We start from the raw sequence: 25,559 nt of genomic DNA, 5'->3' as shown, positions 1-25,559 counted from the left end.
TTCGGCTTCCTTCTTTCCCACTCTAAGCATTTCCTCTGAATCAGATCTGGTAAATTAAAATATTTTGTACAGCAACCAGCTATGCTACTAACATGAAACCAAACACTAAGCACCTAGTGACGGCCTCCCTACGTTAGCTAGTCATGCAGCCATGGTCAATATAATAAGGTGCGGCATTAATGTAATCAAAGATTGTCTTTTGTTTAGCAGTATTTCAAAATTTTTGATTTCTGACTATCACAGGAATGTAAATGATCAATCATTAGCTGACAAAAGCGCTGTTCTACCCATACTACAGGTTAAAAAGTCAGGAAAATTAAATGAATTTTATTTTATTAGAAAAAACAAGAGTTTCTATTTGAATAGGCGCATTTAAAGGCTCAAGATTCGAAATGTACACATGAACAGGAAAGTTTGCTATCAAAAGCAAACATTTGCAAGCAGTAAGTTCTCTGAGAGAAAGTGGTGGACAGCACCGGCTTTTGAGAGTTACTGAGGTACACTAAGCCTAAGCTGCCTCGGTCATGGCACTTAAGTTCGTTTTACTTGGGCCAGTAATGAGTGCTAGATATAACTTCAAGAAGGAATATGGCAACTCAGTAACACTTGGGTCCTGTTTATAAGACTACATGACACAGACACAAGCCTGTCATAATAACTGACATAACTTTAAACAAATGTTTATAAAGGCTCATTCTAATAAGTGTCATTCAATATAAACTGTATTTTTGCCCATTATGAAAGTAAGCTGAAGTAATGTCAGTAGCCACAACCAGCTTCCGTAGAGGTCATACAACCTTATGAACAGCACCCTAAAGTAAAGTTCCAGTATTCAAGTATTTTCATTCATTTGAACTTATTACAGTTGGCGGCCTCTCTCTTTCAACAAAAACCGGGTTCTGACGTAGGTATATTTAATATGGCTTTGGGTTATTGACTTCATATATACCCCGATGTCAGGTTTTATACAAGGAACGATTTTTAATATTTACATGCATTCATACAGAATTCAGTTAATGTGTGCAGTAATAAGTGTGCACATTAGGCCTGGGCAGTACCAAAAAATTCTTAGCATGATATTTTCTAGTCTAAAAAAAAAAATAAAAATTTAATTATCAATAAATATGACCCCCTCCCCCACATGCTTCGAAAGAAATACACAGCAGCTTTAACCTACTGTCTTTTCAGCATACAGCATTTCAGAATCTGCACATTTCACCCACTAAACCACACGCAGCAGGGACACGGGGAGTTTACCAGAGCTTTTTAAGGTCCCATTAATACTCAGTGTTTTAGGAGTTAAAGTGAATAAAACATTATGTGCGCATTTTATTATTATTTGTTTCCTTTTTCTGAGGACACCGGTCAGAGACGAGGATCAGAGGAACTTTCTCTCCAGGTTAGAGTTAACTTAGCTGTCCTATGCTAACTTTGTCAGTTTAGCTCATTTTTTTCTGCAGTGAGTTACATTTTTTTTCTTACCCAATTTTTCCCCAGTTTAGTCACCTTCAACTGCACCCGCTAGTTAGGACTCCTCCAATCGCACAATGCTATTAACGCTAGGAGGGTGAAGGCAGCACAGGCTTCCTCCAAGACCTGTGAAACCAGCTACTGCAGACTTTCGAACTGTCGCTCAGCTGAATGCGCATGGAGGAAAGCGCCAACCAGCAGATCTGTTACGTCAGCTAACAAACGCCTGGTCTGACTAGCATCGCGTTGAGTGATGGGGGAGAAGGGGGGCCATCCTACCCACACAAAGAGCGAGGCCAACGGTGCTCTCTTGGACCCCCGGCAACGGACGGCTGTAGCATCACCAGGGATCGAACTTGCGATCTCCTGATGACAGGACCAATGCTTAGATGGTCGCACCGCTCAGGAGCCTCCTGCACGAGTTACTTTGGGACAAGCTGAAGTTCCAAAGCCCGCCGGCATTCATTTTCGATTCCATTCACATAATATAAGTTAAGGGGAATCAGTGCGGTAAAGCTAGCATTATAGTGCGCAGCAGAGAGAAATAATACAGGCAGTTTATAGGCATGAACCTCTCTTAGAAACTGACGACTGGCGCGTGAAGCCATACACTTCTCAAACGTGAACAACACTTCCTCAACATACACTATATTTCCGAAAGTATTCGGTCGCCTGGCTTCACACGCATATGAACTTGAGTGACATCCCATTCTTAATCCATAGGGTTTAATATGATGTCGGCCCACCAACTCCCAACTCTTCTGGGAAGGCTTTCCACATGGATAAAGAGTGTGTTTATGGGAATTTTTGGCCGTTCTTCCAGAAGCGCATTTGTGAGGTCAGACATTGATGTTGGACGAGAAGACCTGGCTCACAGTCTCCGCTCTAATTCATCCCAAAGGTGTTCTATGGGGTTGAGGTCAGGACTCTGTGCAGGCCAGTCAAGTTCTTTTTTATTTATTATTTTATTAGAATCATTCGTCTCTGTGTCTGCACACTGTGAAATTAGACCTCTGCATTTAACCCATCCATGCAGTGAAACACCCACACTAGGGGGCAGTGAGCACACTTGCACGGAGCAGTGGGCAGCCGTATCCACGGCGCCCAGGAGCAATTGGGAGTTAGGTACCTTGCTTAAGGGCACTTCAGTCATGGACTGTCAGCTGAGGGGCTCGAACTGGCAACCTTCCTGTCACAGGGCTGGTTCCCTAACCTCCACACCAAACTGGCTCATCCGTGTCATGGACCTGCTTTGTGCACTGGTGCTCAGTCATGTTGGAACAGGAAGGGGCCGTCCCCAAACTGTTCCCACAGAGTTGGGAGCATGAAATTGTCCAAAATCTCTTGGTGCTGAAGCTTTAAGAGTTCCGTTCACTGGAACTAAGGGGCCATGAAGCTCTCTACGCTGTTCTTGAGCTGATCTGAAGGCCACATGAAGTTTGGAGGTCTGTAGTGATGGATCCGCTGACCGCTCTGTCATTTTACGTGGCCGACCACTTCGTGGCTGAGTTGCTGTCGTTCCCAATCGCTTCCACTTTGTTATAATCCCACTGACAGTGGACTGTGGAATATTTAGTAGTGAGGAAATTTCACGACTGGACTTGCTGCACAGGTGGCGTCCGATCACGGTACCACGCTGGAATTCACTGAGCTCCTGAGAGCGACCCATTCTTTCACTAATGTCTGTAGAAGCAGTCTGCAGGCCTAGGGGCTCGGCTTCATACACCTGTGGCCACGGAAGTGACTGGATGGGTGACAATACTTTTGGCAATATAGTGTATTTTTAAGCTGTTTAATGATACGTTAGTCCTCTCTATCTCGGTTCTTTTACCAAAAAAGTGAGTATTGCCTTTTAGGTTACTTGTCTGTCATTGATATCCGATTACATCACCCTATCGGCCAGGCCTAGTGCACATATCAAGTATTTTACAATGGCATCGAACACGGCAAAGCTAATCAGATTTCAGAAGCAGACTCTGTTTTCTAACTGACATTTTGATACAAACACCTTGAGCTTCTGCTTCAAGTGCTGAAAACTCTTTTTGATTAGTAACCGATTAAGGAAAATCTAAAAGACCTTGATCAAAGTTTACATAATACATTGGCCACATGACAGATTTTCATTCTGAATGTGCCTTGATGGCAGTTTTGTGCACAGTCCAAGGCTGCACCCATGTGCTGGACTCCTGTATTTAAAGCCAAGGACTGCTGATGCTTTCTACAAAATAGAAGACCCATTCGGTACTGGGCCGTGCAGACGGAAACCTTGAGAAGGCCACTTCTCACATGGCGTTTCTAAAGAGCCTGTCCCCTGTATAACTCATTTTCCTCCCTTAGGCTTTAAGGGCCATGCTTTTTTGTGCGACATTGAACTGTTCCATCATTTATGTTTTACTTGGAAGCAGAGATGTGAAAAGAGAAATTACAGAGTTAAATTACACGAGACTGAATAAATGAACCTTAATAGACTGAGCAGTGAATTTAGTATGTGGGTGAGAAAGGATAGGAAGCTAAACCAAAAAGTCCTTGAATATTCTGGACTGGACTCTTAAGGCTTTTAAGTCTGTTATGTAAAAACCAAATACATGAAAACCATAGACTGTAGAGAAAACGTTTCATATTCTGTAATTTTGAAACGATTTTGGACTTCATACTTTAAAAAGGCTGTTTTCATGATTTTTAAGCCATATTTTCATCTCACTACTTACATGAAAACTTTATAGGGGGGAGATAAAGTTAATTTTAATGTACTTTAATGTAGTGAGATTTCATTCCATGTCATTATGGACCATTTCTCTTCGTCCATTCATCAAGGTTTTGGTAAAAAAAAAAAAAAAAAAAAAAAAGCCACAACAATCTATTCTCTGAAGGCATTACAGGCATAGACATACCAGCAAAGATCAAGAAAAGCAAATCTTAGAAACTTGTGAAATGGTCTGAAGAATAAAGGAAAATGCAGACATGCAAGTAAACAAGCTGGAAAAAAAAAAAAACAAAAAACAAAAAACCATGATTTGGGTTTTGGGGCTCTTACCAAATGGAGAGGGAGAGCAGTCAACCTGGAAAGGGCAAAAATCAAGACCTACAGGGACCCAAACCAAACACAATGAGTGATCAGACCCAGAAATAAATCAGAAATGAGACAGAGAGAGAAAGAGAGGAGAGACCATACCCTTCTATGCTGAGTAACTTAAATATGAACCGATGTAGCTCAGAAAATACAATGAACGTTAAATGCTGAATGCAATAAACAAATGCAATGCAGTAAAGAACCCAAAAACAGATGCGTCTGAGTGAAAGTGAGTGAAAGGCTGAAAATGAGTTCAGCAGGTGAGCTCATTTTAACAGAGCCGGCTTGTGGTGGACAGTCAGACGATGTGTTCTGTTAATGATGGCCTACCCGACTCCTCCGTCTGTTTGCTCATATCACCAGAAAGCATCCCCAGCAGCTCAGTGTCTGATTTCAGCACCTCGGACAGATCCACCAGAGGCTCCTCTGAACTCCCTGTGAACACAGGCAGAGGAACTGAGCTTGGGGTTATGGCTTTAGAGATTACTGGTACCAGATTACTGGTAAAGATGATTTTAGTTCCTCAACATTCTCTGTTACCGCTTCACAAAACTGGAATTTCTTGCGCAGAACAGAATCTAGCAGGTCTTTTACTAGACAGCTGAAATTACGGCTCGCTGATGGGCAGATCGGTCCACGTCAGAATCTCTTTTTTTCTCTTCTGTAATGGTTATAAGTGACAAATTGATTTACCAATAGCCGTCTTGAACGTGACGTCATGTCACTGCATTGTCATTGCGCAAACAGAAGATGGAGGGCAGGCAGTGATTTTCTACATCAGTGGCAGTGTAACAAGCTCTCAAAATGCCTGAGGTTTGCGTCGTTTACGGCTGCACAAATTTATCTAACCGGCAAATCAGGAGCTTTTATCGAGCACCAAAAGTTCATAAGGAAGAAATTGACCAAGTACGGCTTGTGAAGCTTCATCTGTAATCTGTCAGCTGTAATATTAATACCTGCTGCACTATTTAAGGTGGAATGGAAAATTCTAACAGGAATAATAATAACAATTTTTATTTATATAGCACTTTTTATGCCAGTGGCAGCTCAAAAACATTTATACAAGAAATCATCCGTATTTATTATGAATCAGAAGAAAGCCACAGCTCAAATTAGAAGATAAACCACCAGATGCAGAGTTTTAATTAAATGCTGAGTTAAAGAGATGTGTTTCTATAGGTTTCTTAAAAGTGAGCTCTGAGCTTGAGGTGAACTGAGCTACACAATTTAGGCAGAATAACTGAAAGAGACTCCACGTTTTCTGTACTGTACAGAGGATATTTGTGGAAGGCCAGCATCCACAGTTCTAAGATCATAAACGGACACATTTAGCGCTTTAAAAACTAGTAGCAGAGCTTTAAACTCTAAGTGCAGCTCTTTTAAAGCGGGACTGATCTGGTCTCTCTGTGGTGTTTTTGTTAGGATGCTGCTGTATTTTGTCTGAGCTGTAAAGGACGTATTGTTTTCTTAGGAATTCCAGTAAGACGACCATTACAGTGATCAACTCTACTGAAACAAGTGCATGAACAAGCTTCTCTAAATCACTGAGCCAATTTCAATTTCAAGCCAATTTCAGTCTCGGAAAGTTGCGCCTCCATTCTTTTGTATGCCTTCATTTGTGTTCTTGAGTAGAAGGGTGTCTGGAGGACGAGGTAGCTGCCCATCTACTGCCTCGATTTTTTTTTTTTTTAGTAACTGAACCAAAAGTTACTTGCACTTTCAGTTCAGTTACTTAAAAAAAATACTAACAGGTGATATTAAGAGAGAACCGTATAAACAGAAAATACACTCGTATCCAGCATACGCTAATTTCATTTAAACTAGTCCATTCTGCTTTTCACTTCCCGCCCTCCAGCTGGATTTCACGCATCACTGAAATCACATGACTGCAAAATACCTATGATGGTCACCTGTGTGCCCTGGTATGTGTTCATTACTCTGGTTGTTACGTTTAAAGCCAGTGAAAATCGTTTTTGTGCTGAGCATTGAGACACGACGTCTGAAATCAACACTGCAGTCGGAATTCTGCTGTCCAGGCAATCCTAGTCTCAACAAAATTAATTTTGATGCGGGGGCTCCCAGATGGCGCAACCGTCTAAGTGTTGGCCGTGTCATCAGGAGATCGCGGGTTCGATCCCTGGTGGTGCTGCAGCCGTCTGTAGCCGGGAGTTCAAGAGAGCACAATTGGCCTCGCTCTCTGGGTGGGTAGCCGGTAAGTGGGTAGTAGCTGGTCAACACAGGCGCCTGTTAGCTGATGTAACGGACCTGCCGGTTGGCGCTTTCCTCCGAGAGCGTTCGGCTGTTCCGTGACACTGCATGAGCAGCAGTTTGAAAAGATGCAGTGGCTGGTTTCACAGGTCTCGGAGGAAGCCTGTGTTTGCCTTCACCCTCCTAGTGTTGATAGTACTGTGTGACTGGTCCTAACTAGCGGGTTCAATTGGAAACGTCTAAGTTGGGGAGAAAAATAGGTTTAAATAAAAAAATAATAAAGAATTGATACACGTCTTTTATTTCTCTTTCTCTTACGCGGTCCTGCAGCTTTGCTGGGCAGTGGTGTTGACGCTGTACTGTGTGGAGGGTTAGAGGTCAGTTTCAGCAGGCCAGCTCCAGACTGTCTTCTCTCTCTCTCCTCCTCTAACATCCCAGTGGTCTCCCGTCTGCTCTGCTTGCTCTTGTCCAGAAGGTCCTTTCCGAAGAAAGCCTCCTGTAAAGAAAGGTAACAGTGAACATAATTACAACACGTATTAAAGTATAAAATGTAAAAAAAAATAATGCGCAAATCAACCGTATGAATATTATAAGACATGCGAAGGGATTTATATGGTCTGTTTATTCTACCCAGCAACTATTTTCCACCTCTACTTGTGGGCTAGTGCCTCAACCTTCTCAAAGCTGTTGGAATTCTGCATTCATGACAGCCATTTAAGCAGGTGCTGCTGACCAAGGACTTCTTTTTTCTTCATTTATCTTCCAAATCCCTGTTTACTTACCAGTCTAGAAGAAATGTTGCAAGTTCAGCATCAAATTTTATCACTTTACTTCCCAAAAGCTCCAACGTCCAGCAGTGGAAAGCAACACAGATGCCAACTATTGCTTTGTTTCTATTTATTTCACCTCTTTTCCTTGTGGTTTCTTGCTGGGAGTGAGAGTGCAACTACCATGACTCACTATCGCCTCTATAGGTATAAAGCGGTATAAGGGTTGGGGTTTGCTGGTTAGCATGCTGACATCAGTAGATATCTCTGCTGCACAATACATAGATGTTTTTGACATAACATCAAAACTCATTTCTTCTTATTCTGTTCATGATTTTATTTTATTTATTTATTTATTTTTTTAAGTTTTCAAATTACTATGTAATAATATTTAATAATAATAATTCTCCCCCTCACACATCATTTAGACCTCATTTATTTTTGTCACTGTAAAAAACTTTAACTCCATTATTTTCAGTTTTTATTATTTAAAAACATTAAATCATGTAAACGTTGAGATAAATGGACCAAAAGAATTTCTTTTAAAGAATAAAGTTACTGTTTATGTTCACTGGATGTACTCCATACATGCGTAAATCCTTTATTGTCATCAAGTTCTCTCAGGCCGGCTGTACAGACTACATTCAGTAGTATGTAAAGTACCCAGAACGTGTGATGTAATGGTCTTGCAACCCACATGAAGCTTCCGGTCAGAAAGCTGAAGCTTCTCAAATCAAGTTCATGAGTCATCCAGTCTCAAACACTTCGGGGCCGTCCCACAGGACACACTGGTCATCAAAACAAGCGGCTGGCCACAGATGCGGTTTAGTTCACCAGAGGCAGCGACAGGGAAAAGCAGGGAAACACTCTCCTGCTGCCGCATCTCGGCTCTCCTGCTCTGCCATCTCGCCTCCGCTCGGTTTGCAGCCCAGGGAGGAGGTTTCAGCCGTGCGTGCTGAAGGCAGATGTTAAAAAAAAAAAAGCCTGGGTTTTCAATAATTGATAAAAAGGGGCCCCTGCTGAGTGGCAGCAGCCGTTAGGTACGACTCCCTGCTTCAGCGACTTAGCGCTGACAGCCAGTGTTAGCTTAATGCACCTCACACTTTTTGCTGTTTGCTTAGCGGCTACGTTCCCACTTTCCCACAAGCCTGAATTTAAAAGGGCACATATTCTACATTTCTGCTCTGGTTTATTTCTGTGTTATTATTATTTACTTTAATTCCACTTTTTCCAATTCCATTTTTTTTTTTGGTCATAAAATCATTTGCTCATTTTTACATGACGACATCCACGTCCTTAGATCTAAAAATTAAACCGGCTGGTTTTGTTATGTAGATATATGTAAATACTCCCATTCTGATTGGCTGCCCTGAAGTGTTCATTTCACAGTTTAATATTCCACTCCACATCACGCCACCAAAAACGGGGCGGGGCTAAGCTGCTCTAGGCTGAACGGGCCACCATTGATTATTGAGATAGCGGCTGTGACATCACAACCATGATGAATTTAAAGCATGGGCTTAGATTTCATACATGGCCTATTCAGATTTTTTTTTCCATTACCCTAAAACTTTTTTTCATTTAAAAAATAAAAAGCTTTTTTTTTTTTACTCCCATAATGCGGGGTCTTTAAATTCTGCCATTCTTATGAGAACGCTGAGGACTCGAGTACGAGTCAGGCTCGGCTCAAGTTTTCAGCCGACCGTTTACAAAGCGAACAGCACCAATGTAGAGGAGGGCTGTAGAGGAATAACATCATCCCCCCTTTCCCTGTGGAGCCCACGTGTCAGGCTCTATTAGACGAGTGAGCGCCCGAGCCGTGCTTTGTCTCAGGTTATCTTTATCGGTTGCCTAGCAATACCCTCGGCCTTCAGAACCCTTACACGAGGTTAGAGGAGCGAGTGTGAAGGTTGTGTGCACGTTGTAAGGCTGATACAATTCCACAGAGCTGAAGGAGGAGTTCCATCCTCATGCTCTGTCTAAAATACAAGGTCACTAGTAAACAAGCCAAAGAAATGCTGGAACACTGGGGCTCATAAATCAATGAATCTATCGACTATTACTTATTCAACTGACTCATCTATAATTGAACCCTTTTTCATAACACATTAGGGCTGCAACTATATTTTTTCTGAACATTCTGTCGAATACGGTTTCAAATATTTGAATATTCCATACCAATAAGAAAAGCTCAAGACCTTTTTCACTTTAACGACTGAATGGAAAACGTTTCTGCTATAAATTGCGTTGATTATTATTACTATTATGCTATTATTATGATTATGTTTGAAATTAGATGTATTAATTTCACATTTTCCTATTAAATTAGCACTAAACTGGGGATCCTGCCCAATCTGAGAGCCCCAAAAGGGTGGCTGGATCAACAGTGAGTGGAGCAGAAAAGCAGAGGAAACAGCATCTTTCTAATCATGGTCTAAAAATTAAACTCATTAGCGAACTGGGGAGTGAACACGATTTTAAACTGCTTTAATAGCCAAACTATTATATCAGTTTGAGTCATTTTACTTAGGCTTTTCTACCAGGCATTGGACAGAATGGTGTGAAACACACTGTGAATGGGAACACACACTCTGGAGTGATGAGTCTGACAGCCTGATGGATGAATCTGGGTGTGGCAGACGGAGAAGAATAGTGCCTGTCTGAATGCAGAGTGAACAGTAAAGTTTGGCTGAGGAGGAATAATGGTCTATTTCTCATGCTTTGCCCCCTTAGGTCCAGTGAAGGGAAATCTCAATGCGGCAGCATATAACAACGTTCTATAGAACTGCACGTGTCCAACTTTTTGGAGAAACTTTCAAGGAAGACACTTTCCTGTTTTAGCACTACAATGCCCCCCACACACAAAACAAGCTCCATAAACAGTTTGGTGCAGAAGAGCTTGATTGGCCTACACAGGGCCCTGTCCTCAGTCTCATCCAACACTTTGAGAATGAACCTGAAAAAACAATGGAGATGAATCCCTGCAACCATGATCCAAAATCTTGCGAAAAGCTTATTTTATAAAGTGGAGGCCGTTACAGCAGAAAAGGGGGACCGACTCATTTTAACACCAACAGTTTGTGAATGAGATGTTGAGTGTCCACATACTTTTGGCCATTTAGTGTGAGTTTGCTGCAATGTGACAAGGGTTTTATAAGCCCAACCAAACGGTATCCATACCTGCAGATATGTGGGAAATGCCTCTTCCAGTTTGGTCTTCTTCTTCCTGTAGCGTTTGCGAACTTTCACCTCAGGGTTTTCAGGGAAATCGGACACGGGAGGTTTCTCATCCACCGGAGTGTCAGGCATCACATCACCCCAGCCTATCACAACAGCAAAATGAATGTTCACCGTATTGAGCTTAACAAGAACAGACGCAGGCCTAACTGCAAATTTCTCACATAATAGACCTTAATATTGTTCATGTACAGGAGGTCCTCGGGTTACGTCAGTCGCGAGTTACGATGTTTCGTGGTTACGACATCTCCCATATACTATATAAAGCCTTGTTTCGACTTGAGTGGTTTTGCGTCGTAAACGTCGTAAACGCAAACTTCGTGTGCGGGAACTAGTCGGTGTGCGCGGTGGAAGAATACGCCGTGACGCGGCTGTAGCTGAAGGCGGCGTCACCCCAGTCGCATTGTACGCCACTTCGGCTTGTTGCTTCGTCGTTCTCTCTCGTGTGTGTTCAGAGTTCGTCAACCTTTTGCACTTCATTATGGCTCCCAAGCGTGAGGCAGACTCTTCTGATGGCAGTGCATCGAAGAAGAGGAAAGCCATCAGCATGGAAGTGAAATTAGATATCGTTAAGCGAGCCGATAAGGGGGAAACAGCGACAAACATTGGCCGACAGTGATAACGAAGCAGCGTCGTGGTCTTATCATTGAGATGGAAAGATTTAGTGCGTTGGTGGGAAGACCAAAATCAACGGCGTATCCCAGTGAGCCTTACGGTGATTCAGGAGAAGGCTAAGAGATGAAAAAAGAAAAGAGGGAAGGAAGAGAAAGTGAAGAGTTGGTGGCCAGTAGGGGTTGGTTTATGCGGTTTAAGGCTCGTGCTGATTTCCATAATATTAAAGCGCGAGGTGAAGCTGCCAGTGGTGATGAGAAAGCAGCAAGTGAGTTTCCTAAAGCGTTGGCTGAGATGATTAGGGAGGGGGTTACTGTGCTGAACAAGTGTTCAACGTGGATGAGACAGGCTTGTTTTGGAAGCGCCAGGTCATAAAGCCAGCAAGGAGAGACTGACTTTGCTTCTTGGGGGCTTACAGTATTTAAACAGTATGTATGTTCTGACTCGCACCGAAAATCGGTTTACGACGCGACGTAGGAGCGGATCAACGTCGTAACCCGAGGACCCCCTGTAATTTAAATAAGTTCAAATGAAGAGAAGCTGGGAAGAAGCGCTTCAGGAAGGACAGCAATACAGACAACTTCGACCTCAAAAACACACAGAAAAACAAAAAGAACGAGGACTGCATGTAACCTTGAATCAAATATCAGGGGCATGTAAAATTTTCTTGTTTGGCCCGTTCTCTTCACAGCCTGCTCTGGCCTCGAGCTACGCAGAGTGTCAGGGAAAGGTCAGCCACAAACCTGCTTAGTCTGGGTTTTTTCACTAGTGTCTCTCACCCCAGGCTGCACCGTAGCACTATAGCACGCCTTCACACTTGTGCCTCAAAGCATCGGGTGGCATAACATTCATACCTGACAACCCAGCCAGGATAGTTAGAATTTTACTGCCCTCACCTCTCCTGGGGTCAAGCGTCTCCTGTGCTTTAGGCAGGCCTGTCACAACTATTACATAATAGCAGCTACGAGTTGACCACAATTATTTTCCACATTTCTTAGTTAGTCTGTTAACACCTTTAGAGGGCGGCGGTGAGTAATGTTTGTTTATTAGACGTCTGTTAATAACACCTTTAGAGGGCAGCGGTGAGTAATGTTTGTTTAATAGACGTCTGTTAATAACACCTTTAGAGGGCAGCGGTGAGTAAGGTTTGTTTATTAGACATCTGTTAACACCTTTAGAGGGCAGCGGTGAGTAAGGTTTGTTTATTAGACGTCTGTTAACACCTTTAGAGGGCAGCGGTGAGTAAGGTTTGTTTATTAGACGTCTGTTAATAACACCTTTAGACGGCGGCGGTGAGTAATGTTTGTTTATTAGACGTCTGTTAATAACACCTTTAGAGGGCAGCGGTGAGTGATGTTTGTTTATTAGACGTCTGTTAACACCTTTAGAGGGCAGCGGTGAGTAATGTTTGTTTATTAGACGTCTGTTAACACCTTTAGAGGGCAGCGGTGAGTAAGGTTTGTTTATTAGACGTCTGTTAACACCTTTAGAGGGCAGCGGTGAGTAAGGTTTGTTTATTAGACGTCTGTTAATAACACCTTTAGAGGGCAGCGGTGAGTAATGTTTGTTTATTAGACGTCTGTTAATAACAACTTTAGAGGGCAGCGGTGAGTAATGTTTGTTTATTAGACGTCTGTTAACACCTTTAGAGGGCAGCGGTGAGTGAGGTTTGTTTATTAGACGTCTGTTAATAACACCTTTAGAGGGCAGCGGTGAGTAATGTTTGTTTATTAGACGTCTGTTAATAACAACTTTAGAGGGCAGCGGTGAGTAATGTTTGTTTATTAGACGTCTGTTAACACCTTTAGAGGGCAGCGGTGAGTGAGGTTTGTTTATTAGACGTCTGTTAATAACACCTTTAGAGGGCAGCGGTGAGTAATGTTTGTTTATTAGACGTCTGTTAATAACACCTTTAGAGGGCAGCGGTGAGTAATGTTTGTTTATTAGACGTCTGTTAACACCTTTAGAGGGCAGCGGTGAGTAATGTTTGTTTATTAGACGTCTGTTAATAACACCTTTAGAGGGCGGCGGTGAGTAATGTTTGTTTATTAGACATCTGTTAACACCTTTAGAGGGCAGCGGTGAGTAATGTTTGTTTATTAGACGTCTGTCAATAACACCTTTAGAGGGCAGCGGTGAGTAAGGTTTGTTTATTAGACGTCTGTCAATAACACCTTTAGAGGGCAGCGGTGAGTAATGTTTGTTTATTAGACGTCTGTCAATAACACCTTTAGAGGGCAGCGGTGAGTAATGTTTGTTTATTAGACGTCTGTTAATAACACCTTTAGAGGGCAGCGGTGAGTAATGTTTGTTTATTAGACGTCTGTTAATAACACCTTTAGAGGGCAGCGGTGAGTAATGTTTGTTTATTAGACGTCTGTTAACACCTTTAGAGGGCAGCGGTGAGTAATGTTTGTTTATTAGACGTCTGTTAATAACACCTTTAGAGGGCAGCGGTGAGTAAGGTTTGTTTATTAGACGTCTGTCAATAACACCTTTAGAGGGCAGCGGTGAGTAAGGTTTGTTTATTAGACGTCTGTCAATAACACCTTTAGAGGGCAGCGGTGAGTAAGGTTTGTTTATTAGACGTCTGTTAATAACACCTTTAGAGGGCAGCGGTGAGTAATGTTTGTTTATTAGACGTCTGTTAACACCTTTAGAGGGCGGCGGTGAGTAATGTTTGTTTATTAGACGTCTGTTAACACCTTTAGAGGGCAGTGGTGAGTGAGGTTTGTTTATTAGACGTCTGTTAACACCTTTAGAGGGCGGCGGTGAGTAATGTTTGTTTATTAGACGTCTGTTAATAACACCTTTAGAGGGCAGCGGTGAGTAATGTTTGTTTATTAGACGTCTGTTAATAACACCTTTAGAGGGCAGCGGTGAGTAATGTTTGTTTATTAGACATCTGTTAACACCTTTAGAGGGCAGCGGTGAGTAATGTTTGTTTATTAGACGTCTCTTAACACCTTTAGAGGGCAGCGGTGAGTAATGTTTGTTTATTAGACGTCTGTTAACACCTTTAGAGGGCAGCGGTGAGTAAGGTTTGTTTATTAGACGTCTGTTAACACCTTTAGAGGGCAGCGGTGAGTAATGTTTGTTTATTAGACGTCTGTTAATAACACCTTTAGAGGGCGGCGGTGAGTAATGTTTGTTTATTAGACGTCTGTTAATAACACCTTTAGAGGGCAGCGGTGAGTAATGTTTGTTTATTAGACATCTGTTAACACCTTTAGAGGGCAGCGGTGAGTGAGGTTTGTTTATTAGACGTCTGTTAATAACACCTTTAGAGGGCAGCGGTGAGTAATGTTTGTTTATTAGACGTCTGTTAATAACACCTTTAGAGGGCAGCGGTGAGTAATGTTTGTTTATTAGACGTCTGTTAATAACACCTTTAGAGGGCAGCGGTGAGTAATGTTTGTTTATTAGACGACTGTTAATAACACCTTTAGAGGGCGGCGGTGAGTAATGTTTGTTTATTAGACATCTGTTAATAACACCTTTAGAGGGCGGCGGTGAGTGATGTTTGTTTATTAGACGTCTGTTAATAACACCTTTAGAGGGCAGCGGTGAGTGATGTTTGTTTATTAGACGTCTGTTAATAACACCTTTAGAGGGCAGCGGTGAGTAATGTTTGTTTATTAGACGTCTGTTAATAACACCTTTAGAGGGCAGCGGTGAGTAATGTTTGTTTATTAGACGTCTGTTAATAACACCTTTAGAGGGCAGCGGTGAGTAATGTTTGTTTATTAGACGTCTGTTAATAACACCTTTAGAGGGCAGCGGTGAGTAATGTTTGTTTATTAGACGTCTGCTAATAACACCTTTAGAGGGCAGCGGTGAGTAATGTTTGTTTATTAGACGTCTGTTAATAACACCTTTAGAGGGCAGCGGTGAGTAAGGTTTGTTTATTAGACGTCTGTTAATAACACCTTTAGAGGGCGGCGGTGAGTAATGTTTGTTTATTAGACGTCTGTTAATAACACCTTTAGAGGGCGGCGGTGAGTAATGTTTGTTTATTAGACGTCTGTTAATAACACCTTTAGAGGGCAGCGGTGAGTAATGTTTGTTTATTAGACGTCTGTTAATAACACCTTTAGAGGGCAGCGGTGAGTAATGTTTGTTTATTAGACGTCTGCTAATAACACCTTTAGAGGGCAGCGGTGAGTAATGTTTGTTTATTAGACGTCTGTTAATAACACCTTTAGAGGGCAGCGGTGAGTAATGTTTGTTTATTAGACGTCTGTTAATAACACCTTTAGAGGGCAGCGGTGAGTAATGTTTGTTTATTAGACGTCTGTTAATAACACCTTTAGAGGGCAGCGGTGAGTAATGTTTGTTTATTAGACGTCTGTTAATAACACCTTTAGAGGGCAGCGGTGAGTAATGTTTGTTTAGACGTCTGTTAATAACACCTTTAGAGGGCAGCGGTGAGTAATGTTTGTTTATTAGACGTCTGCTAATAACACCTTTAGAGGGCAGCGGTGAGTAATGTTTGTTTATTAGACGTCTGTTAATAACACCTTTAGAGGGCGGCGGTGAGTAATGTTTGTTTATTAGACGTCTGTTAATAACACCTTTAGAGGGCAGCGGTGAGTAATGTTTGTTTATTAGACGTCTGTTAATAACACCTTTAGAGGGCGGCGGTGAGTAATGTTTGTTTATTAGACGTCTGTTAATAACACCTTTAGAGGGCAGCGGTGAGTAATGTTTGTTTATTAGACGTCTGTTAATAACACCTTTAGAGGGCAGCGGTGAGTGATGTTTGTTTATTAGACGTCTGTTAATAACACCTTTAGAGGGCAGCGGTGAGTAATGTTTGTTTATTAGACGTCTGTTAATAACACCTTTAGAGGGCAGCGGTGAGTGATGTTTGTTTATTAGACGTCTGTTAACACCTTTAGAGGGCAGCGGTGAGTAATGTTTGTTTAATAGACGTCTGTTAATAACACCTTTAGAGGGCAGCGGTGAGTAATGTTTGTTTATTAGACGTCTGTTAATAACACCTTTAGAGGGCAGCGGTGAGTAATGTTTGTTTAATAGACGTCTGTTAATAACACCTTTAGAGGGCAGCGGTGAGTAATGTTTGTTTATTAGACGTCTGTTAATAACACCTTTAGAGGGCAGCGGTGAGTAATGTTTGTTTATTAGACGTCTGTTAATAACACCTTTAGAGGGCAGCGGTGAGTAATGTTTGTTTATTAGACGTCTGTTAATAACACCTTTAGAGGGCGGCGGTGAGTAATGTTTGTTTATTAGACGTCTGTTAATAACACCTTTAGAGGGCGGCGGTGAGTGATGTTTGTTTATTAGACGTCTGTTAATAACACCTTTAGAGGGCAGCGGTGAGTAAGGTTTGTTTATTAGACGTCTGTTAACACCTTTAGAGGGCAGCGGTGAGTAAGGTTTGTTTAATAGACGTCTGTTAATAACACCTTTAGAGGGCAGCGGTGAGTAAGGTTTGTTTAATAGACGTCTGTTAATAACACCTTTAGAGGGCAGCGGTGAGTAATGTTTGTTTATTAGAGGTCTGTTAACACCTTTAGAGGGCAGCGGTGAGTAATGTTTGTTTAATAGACGTCTGTTAATAACACCTTTAGAGGGCAGCGGTGAGTAATGTTTGTTTATTAGACGTCTGTTAACACCTTTAGAGGGCGGCGGTGAGTAATGTTTGTTTATTAGACGTCTGTTAATAACACCTTTAGAGGGCAGCGGTGAGTGAGGTTTGCTTATTAGACGTCTGTTAATAACACCTTTAGAGGGCAGCGATGAGTAATGATTGTTTATTAGACGTCTGTTAATAACACCTTTAGAGGGCAGCGGTGAGTGATGTTTGTTTATTAGACGTCTGTTAATAACACCTTTAGAGGGCAGCGGTGAGTGATGTTTGTTTATTAGACGTCTGTTAATAACACCTTTAGAGGGCAGCGGTGAGTAATGTTTGTTTATTAGACGTCTGTTAATAACACCTTTAGAGGGCAGCGGTGAGTAATGTTTGTTTATTAGACGTCTGTTAATAACACCTTTAGAGGGCAGCGATGAGTAATGTTTGTTTATTAGACGTCTGTTAATAACACCTTTAGAGGGCAGCGATGAGTAATGTTTGTTTATTAGACGTCTGTTAATAACACCTTTAGAGGGCAGCGGTGAGTGATGTTTGTTTATTAGACGTCTGTTAATAACACCTTTAGAGGGCAGCGGTGAGTAATGTTTGTTTATTAGACGTCTGTTAATAACACCTTTAGAGGGCAGCGGTGAGTAATGTTTGTTTATTAGACGTCTGTTAATAACACCTTTAGAGGGCAGCGGTGAGTAATGTTTGTTTATTAGACGTCTGTTAATAACACCTTTAGAGGGCAGCGGTGAGTAATGTTTGTTTATTAGACGTCTGTTAATAACACCTTTAGAGGGCAGCGGTGAGTAATGTTTGTTTATTAGACGTCTGCTAATAACACCTTTAGAGGGCAGCGGTGAGTAATGTTTGTTTATTAGACGTCTGTTAATAACACCTTTAGAGGGCAGCGGTGAGTAATGTTTGTTTATTAGACGTCTGTTAATAACACCTTTAGAGGGCGGCGGTGAGTAATGTTTGTTTAATAGACGTCTGTTAATAACACCTTTAGAGGGCAGCGGTGAGTAATGTTTGTTTATTAGACGTCTGTTAATAACACCTTTAGAGGGCGGCGGTGAGTAATGTTTGTTTATTAGACGTCTGTTAATAACACCTTTAGAGGGCAGCGGTGAGTAAGGTTTGTTTATTAGACGTCTGTTAATAACACCTTTAGAGGGCAGCGGTGAGTAATGTTTGTTTATTAGACGTCTGTTAATAACACCTTTAGAGGGCAGCGGTGAGTGATGTTTGTTTATTAGACGTCTGTTAACACCTTTAGAGGGCAGCGGTGAGTAATGTTTGTTTATTAGACGTCTGTTAATAACACCTTTAGAGGGCAGCGGTGAGTAAGGTTTGTTTATTAGACGTCTGTTAATAACACCTTTAGAGGGCAGCGGTGAGTAATGTTTGTTTATTAGACGTCTGTTAATAACACCTTTAGAGGGCGGCGGTGAGTAATGTTTGTTTATTAGACGTCTGTTAATAACACCTTTAGAGGGCAGCGGTGAGTAATGTTTGTTTATTAGACGTCTGTTAACACCTTTAGAGGGCAGCGGTGAGTAAGGTTTGTTTATTAGACGTCTGTTAATAACACCTTTAGAGGGCAGCGGTGAGTAATGTTTGTTTATTAGACGTCTGTTAATAACACCTTTAGAGGGCAGCGGTGAGTAATGTTTGTTTATTAGACGTCTGTTAATAACACCTTTAGAGGGCAGCGGTGAGTAATGTTTGTTTATTAGACGTCTGTTAACACCTTTAGAGGGCAGCGGTGAGTGATGTTTGTTTATTAGACGTCTGTTAACACCTTTAGAGGGCAGCAGTGAGTAATATTAGTAATAAATAATTAGATATTAGTTTACATCTTTATAGGGCTTTTGTTAATGAGGTGTTTGTTTTATCTATAAATATAAGGACTATTTCTCTGATTTGTACCGTCATTTGCGAGGCAGGAATGGGAACGATAATTATACGTTGATGTGACGGTAAATCCTTATTCTGGTTTTAAAATTGAGACCGTGATCTGAAACCTACCTACCTTCTTTATTAGTTTTGTGTTTTGTGTTTTGTCTCTAATGGAATGGTTGAGATTTTGCTGATGACGGCTTTGTCACAAATGCATTTAGTGTCGGTTTGTAGTTTTGTGATTTTCAAACAACTACAGCAGCATGACAGAACTGGGAAATCTGTTTTTAACACTACGGCTGGGAAGGATGGGGAAGGATGGCGAAGGCCTCCATTTCGAGAAGAGAGTCAGAATCTGCAGGCAGTGAAAGGGATGCAGTGGCTTGCTTTAGCTGAAGCCAATATCTGGCCTCTTTTCACAGGAGAAATGATGAAGGGCCCAATCTGCCAGGGGCTACAGTCATTGCTAGCATGCTGCAGAAAGTCTCATCGTGAGCACTTTTATTTTCTGTTTCTGCCAGAGGCTGAAGGCCTCTTCACGTCTCTGACAGCCAGGAATTTTTAGGCTTCGCTAAAATTTACTGAGTCACACTCACCTTCGTCCTTGCCCTGTTGCGTCTCAGACACAGAGCCAGTGGAGTCTTTTCTGCCCAGAGCAGGCTTGGCTTTGCCTGGACCCATCCGGTTCCTCTGCCTGACCATGAAGCCTCCGATACCTGTTGACAGGTGGGATCTATTTTAGCACATCAGTAAGGCCAGGACATTAAACAAACACTGCTGAATTTGTTCAGTTATACAGAAGACGACATTGACAGACACCCATATTTTGGACAGATTGTCCAAAAAAAAAAAAAAAAAAAAAAAATCCAATATGTGCTACTAGCCAAATCCAAGCTGATCCCCTTTACAGCGCACAGCCCGTCTGGCTCAGACTGCGTGCTAAGCAGGAATACAGCAGTAATACTGCTGTGCTGTTTCACACTTCACTGCAGCTGTCTCCTCCAATCATATGCTTCCTCTCACCGGGCCGGTAGGGCTTCCTTTTCCTCTTCTTGCAGGTCTCGGCTCCTTTGGACTCGTCTTCTACCACCGCCTCTCTCTCTGGGCTGGAGTCGGACTTCCCCTCTCCGTCTACCAGCTCCCCTTCGGCTGGAAAACGCACATCTGAAGAAGTTAGACAAACATACAGAGCCTTGCGGGAGAGCAAAGAGAAGCACAGAAGTTTTGAAAATGCACAGAAAATTTAAAAATGCCTAAAAAAAAAAAAAAAAGTTCAACCCTCAAAGGCCCAAACACTGCTGACATAAAAACCACACGCTCTCATTTTTTCTTTGAGGTGGATTTAAGGAAAATTCCAAGCGTGAGTTTTAAAGGTTATCATTTTTTGTCCTTGTGACTCCGTATGCAGTTAAAACCCATCCATCCGATCTATCTGGTAAAACTGCTGAGCCCCTCGATTATAATGGAGTAAATGAGGCCTCTGTATCAATAACGCAGACAGTGGTAAACATTAAGGCCAGCATTCACAAAATTGTCTCAAATTTCTGTTTCTATTTCTTTTATCCATTTGTTGTAGTTTACCACTCACAATGTCAGGAATGAAGAAAAATGAACAAGATCACAGCTCAAACACTCGCTTTGATTTTAGCGTACTATTAAATACAGAATATTCCCACCACAGTGCTATGACACGGGTTAGGAAATGTAGTTTTAGTGACGTTTTAGGGCATAAAGAGTTAAAAATGTGCTGCAATTTGGCAACAGCGGATCTCAGAGGGTTACGTTTGAATGAGGAGGAAAAACCGATTTTTCAAATAAGCTGACACGGAGGGACACGGTTGCCAAGTATCAGCTAAGGACGTCAAATTAGTGCACAGCCAATGGTGCCATCACTACTCGAACATACGGTTTGATACAGTATTGCGAACTGAGATGAGCCACTAACTCTCCGTCTGGACTGATGTCTCCAGTTCTTCGGTGGGAAATGGCGAAGTGGGACAGCAAAGTCAGCCCTCATTAAATGGGCCACTACCCGCTCTGCGTCTCTGAACTGTTGGGGCTACAGCCATGTGCAGCTGAGCAGAGGGCAAAACTGCTCCCTGACAGCGAATAAAGGCCCAAACTCCTCCACAAGACCAGCACGGCTCTCGTCTAGCGCCGTTTGGTGCGTGTAGCATTATCTTTCGGGAATTTCCATAAAGAGAGTACTTAACGGAATCCCTGAGTAATTCATTTTCTGGAAAGTCGCCTCAAATTTGCCATCACAAAGCCACGATGCACTCTTACATCCTCGTTTTCAAAGATAAATCCTATGATCACATGATCACAGCCCACAATCCACAGCAAAGAAAGGCCGGCCCGAAGTTTGGAAGCAACTTCAACTTTTAAAAAAATTTATTTTTCAAGAAAAAGTGTTTAATCCAGACCAGACAGGTTTTTTTTTATATAAATGTGGAGCAACAGCGTGTGCAGTAAGTGATTATTAATTTATTATTTATTATTTATTTATTTTGCAGCTCTAATCAGATCCACCTGATTCCCCCATTTAGATGCTCCTAAATATTTCATCAACGTTTTTAAAGTGCGAATAACGTTGATCTGTCAGTGGAAGAAGATGCACGGGCGAGAATGTGTCTTATACTATTTAAGATTCTGCACCGGGTCTGCTGGACCCCTACCACACTGTATAAGCTCAGCCTAAAGGACACAGCTGAGTGCTGGCTTCGAGAGTCTGAGCAGGGGGACTTCATTCATGATATGTGGCGCTGCCCTAGAGATCAGGACTTATGGGTGGAGCCTTATGATTTTATTTGCTAAGCATTAGGAAGTCCAATTCATTTTTACCCAAGACTTTTTGCCTTAGGAGAACCCTTGGTGCTAAAAACCAAGGAGTATTTAAATATTTGGAATCAAATCAGTTTAATGACTGGTGGGCTAATCCTTAGGAGCTGGTCCTCCATCAAATCAAGAACGGGATGCTGAGATGGGCAAAGCAGCTGCACATGAAAAAGCCCGTCTGGCACCAACAACCACGCCACGTTCAAAGCCCCTTAAATCCCCTTTCTTCCCCGTTCTGATGCTCGGTCTGCACTTCAGCAAGTCGTCTTGACCACCTCTACATGCCTGAATGCAGTGAGTTGCGGCCGTGTGATTGGCTGATCAGCTATTTGTGTCAACAAGCAGTAACTAATAAAGAGGCCGGTGAGTTTTGTGCTGATCTAAGAAAAAAAAAAACTATAAAAACTGCTAATCATGAAAAAAAGAGCAAATAATGTTAACACAAGTTTGTGTGTTGCATCAGAAATGTGGAAAGAAATTGTTTAAAATATACCTGCAAAATTAAATAAATAAATAAAGTTAAAAAGCACCTCTGCTGTCGTCTAGGTCTGCATCCCTACAGAGTTCAGCCTGGGGGTCTGGCGGTGTCTGCAGCACAGCCACGCTGTTCTGGTTGATGATCTTCAGCTTGAGCTTGGGTTTGGGTCTCCTGCGTCGGGAGGCAGTGTTTGCCAGGCTCTGGAGCTGAGAAAGGCCCGACTCTGTGAGACACACACCATCCTGGGTGTACGTCCGCGTCAGTTCTGTGGAGAGAAACGTCAGCGGACCTTCAGCAGAGCCTTAAGGGACCTCGTCGGGACAGTTAAGCAGTTTGTGGTCATTTTGTGGTGCAAAAAGTGGACAGTCTTTACCCAGATCTCTTGATTTGGAAGCGATCTGTGGGATGATGGGGAGCTCAGATATCTCTGGGTCCAATTTAGTGCTCGAACCTAACGCTGTGGGGAGACACAGGGATGTAAAATCAGGGCGTCAACCTGGAAGCCTTAACCACTTCATATGTCTAGTCTGTCAGCCATCAGCTCTCCTGCCCCACACACTGTGTTGCTTTTCCTCTTTTAACAGATTTGATTCTAATCAGATAATTAACAAGCCCTTTCTTAAGCCCAATCCCATCTCACCCCTCGCCCCTACCACTGAACCCTTAGCTCTCTGTGTCGCATGTTCACGTCTAGGGGTGGGTGTCCCGGTTCTGGTTGAGACAGAGGGGTGGGGTGAATTGTTGGGGCTACGGAGCACAAGAAACCAAAGAAACCCACAAATGTATTTTTTCCATTAACAAACTCCGATAACCACCGTTTCATCTTAGTTTAATGCCGTTTCAGTGTATTATGGTTGTTTTCTTCATAACAAGCAATAAAAAAACACTACCAGCATGCTGATGTCTCGGTAGCTGGCTAACTTTCCCGTTCCACCTTAAATAGTCCGGCAGCTCTGATGCCTGAAGTGCCAGAATGTAACTGCTGCTCCTTTTAAGGTGGAACGGGAAAATTCGAACGAGAATCTGGAGAATATCTGACTTCAGCTTCATATCACTGAAGAATTAGTGGGGGGGTGATAATAAATAACTGCCCCCCTCTTTGAAGGCGTATGATCCCTAAATGTGACTAAAGCCCAGCAGTGAGGAGCTGAACTTTCCCCTCCTCTGCTGTCCCTGCAGACGGGCAGGGTCGCCTACAGAGCGGCGCTGGTAGCTGTTAATGAAGTGATGCTCTTTTATTAGAGGGGCTCATTTCAGAGGGAAGATCTCAACCACTGCCCTGCAGCTCAGTTCCAGGTTGTTAGAGTGACACTAGAAAACAAGCTGTAGGGGTAAAAAGAAGAAATTGAACTGGGCCGTAGTTTCAGTGGGTGTTGCAGAGGAGTTTAACACTGTAGTGTGCAGGGCAGGGGAACCCAAGGATGATCAGTGTACATCAAGAATATAGAAAAGGCTACTGCACTGAGAAAACGACAGGGAAAACATGAATAAAGAACGAGTTTTAAAAGAGGACTCAAACTGCTTTGTGTGATGATAAACACTCAATTCTCCAACATTCATAATGCAACAATTTCCTGTGATTAACAAAGATTATATTAACACACTGTTAAAGTTTTTGTGGGAATGTACTCATTTAATGTTTTCATTCACTCTATAAATAAATATTAGGTTTATCGTTGAGGCCACTAGACAGGTGGTCTTCTCAAAGGGGGGGGGGGGGGGGGGCAACAAAATGTCCCAGTTTGTTTTAGGTATGAATTTTAATCACTAAGTTCTTTACCACCACCAATACTTCTATCATCACAAATCTCCACAATTACTACTACAAATAATATGTCACAATTATAATAATTCATTAAATTGTGAAAGTAGAGGAGGCAATGGATAGGGCGAGATGGAGGCAGATGATCCACTGTGGTGACCCCTAATGGGAGCAGCCGAAAGAAGAAGATAATAATTCATTAAATCTTCCAGTCATTAAATGTAAATATTTAGCCAAAGAAAACTAAATAAAAAAACGATTTCCAGGCTGGACTGATGATAAATTGTAAATGTGTGATGGACTGTATGAAGCTGTCTCACAGGCCAGCACTTTGAGAACCCTGTCATTTGTATTCAGAGTATTCCACCACAACATCTCCATGTTGGTAGGTGAGCTGTAGCTCTGGCTGCGCTCTGCTAGAGTTCGTCTCACCGTTACTGCAGCCCTGCAGGCGGATAAACACCAACAAAACGGACCAGAACGACCACGAAAAAGATTAAGATGCGCAGACACTTCAGCTGCGTCTCCAGAAAAGGCCACGAAGAGAAGACCAGCTGATTGGTGTATCTGTAGAACCTGCACATCTCCGGAGTTCAGAACATTCCCAGTGCGTGGTAGTTTATAAAAACTAATAAAAGTGGCGCCTGAAGCTGCCAGAACTCTTTAATGATGAACGTCTACACAGGCATAAAGCTCAAACGAGCCTCTTATTCCCCAGCTTCTCATGTGAATTTGCCGCGCCACCTTAAATGGTGCTGCAGTTACACTGAGGCGCCTTAAACCCAGAACAAATTTTGAAAGTCGGTGAACATAAAACTAATGTCAGCTCAATAACTGCATTAACTCACCTCAATAAACACATCAATAAATGCACTGACGGTCAACAAAGATCTCAAAACTCTAACGAGCCGCACAGCGAAGGTACGATCAGCCATCGGAGCTGCTGAACGCGTCTCACTGGCTGATCTAAGGCTGCGTCCCAAACCACACAGCCTTCCTTTACTTCACCTACTACACTAATGAGTGCCAGTGCCAATCTCAGCCCTTCAGACTTTAGCAGTCAGAAGTTATCGCTACAGCAACAAATCAAAAGAAATCAGGGCAATACTCTTCAATATATCAGTTGTACGCTTCAAAAAGTGTTTTTATTTAAAGCAAGTGACCATAAAGACGTGGGTGAATGGATGGTGAATGAATGCCTACCTGGAGAGAGAGACTTGTGCCCCTGACACAGGCTACAGTCGAAGCTGCTGTCTGCAACTTTCTCAACTTCTTCCTCAGAGAGGAAGCCCTGACAGGAGGCATGCATCCACCTGAGGAGGGCACAAGAGTGCATTTACCATCCATCCCTGAGGGCAAAGTCTTTACTGTTCAAACATGTAGCCCATGGCTTACACACACACACACACACACACACACACACACAGCTGACCTGTCACACTGACGACACTGCAGGATGATCTCTTCTTCACTGTAGTCCAGCAGGCAGATGGGGCAGCACGCCAGGCTGGCACAGGGGGCGCACTGGGTGTAATTATTCTGCCACTCACACCTCATGCCTGGAGACGTGGCACCACACTGCGTGCAGGACACACACCTACAGGCAG

General features: G+C 42.5%; 1 protein-coding gene across 6 annotated transcripts in view; it reads right to left on the bottom strand.

The window, feature by feature from the left end:
• Positions 1–25,559, bottom strand: part of kmt2cb (lysine (K)-specific methyltransferase 2Cb) — a 150,016-nt gene that overhangs the window by 37,005 nt on the left and 87,452 nt on the right. For 4 of the 6 annotated variants that reach the window (XM_017703452.2, XM_037535644.1, XM_037535648.1 and 1 more), the window contains 10 exons: positions 25,385–25,549; positions 25,156–25,265; positions 22,564–22,647; positions 22,243–22,455; positions 19,898–20,038; positions 19,471–19,590; positions 10,696–10,838; positions 7,067–7,244; positions 4,871–4,975; positions 4,505–4,552 (listed from right to left, as the gene is read on the bottom strand). In XM_017703452.2, coding sequence (XP_017558941.1) covers positions 4,505–4,552; positions 4,871–4,975; positions 7,067–7,244; positions 10,696–10,838; positions 19,471–19,590; positions 19,898–20,038; positions 22,243–22,455; positions 22,564–22,647; positions 25,156–25,265; positions 25,385–25,549 — 1,307 coding nt within the window. The remainder of the gene's footprint in view (positions 1–4,504; positions 4,553–4,870; positions 4,976–7,066; positions 7,245–10,695; positions 10,839–19,470; positions 19,591–19,897; positions 20,039–22,242; positions 22,456–22,563; positions 22,648–25,155; positions 25,266–25,384; positions 25,550–25,559) is intronic. The other 2 variants (XM_037535661.1, XM_037535656.1) reach the window with 2 other exon arrangements.

This window comes from Pygocentrus nattereri, chromosome 2 (genome assembly GCF_015220715.1).
Source record: "Pygocentrus nattereri isolate fPygNat1 chromosome 2, fPygNat1.pri, whole genome shotgun sequence".
Lineage (NCBI taxonomy): Eukaryota > Metazoa > Chordata > Actinopteri > Characiformes > Serrasalmidae > Pygocentrus > Pygocentrus nattereri.
This window is presented reverse-complemented; position numbering and strand designations above follow the sequence as displayed.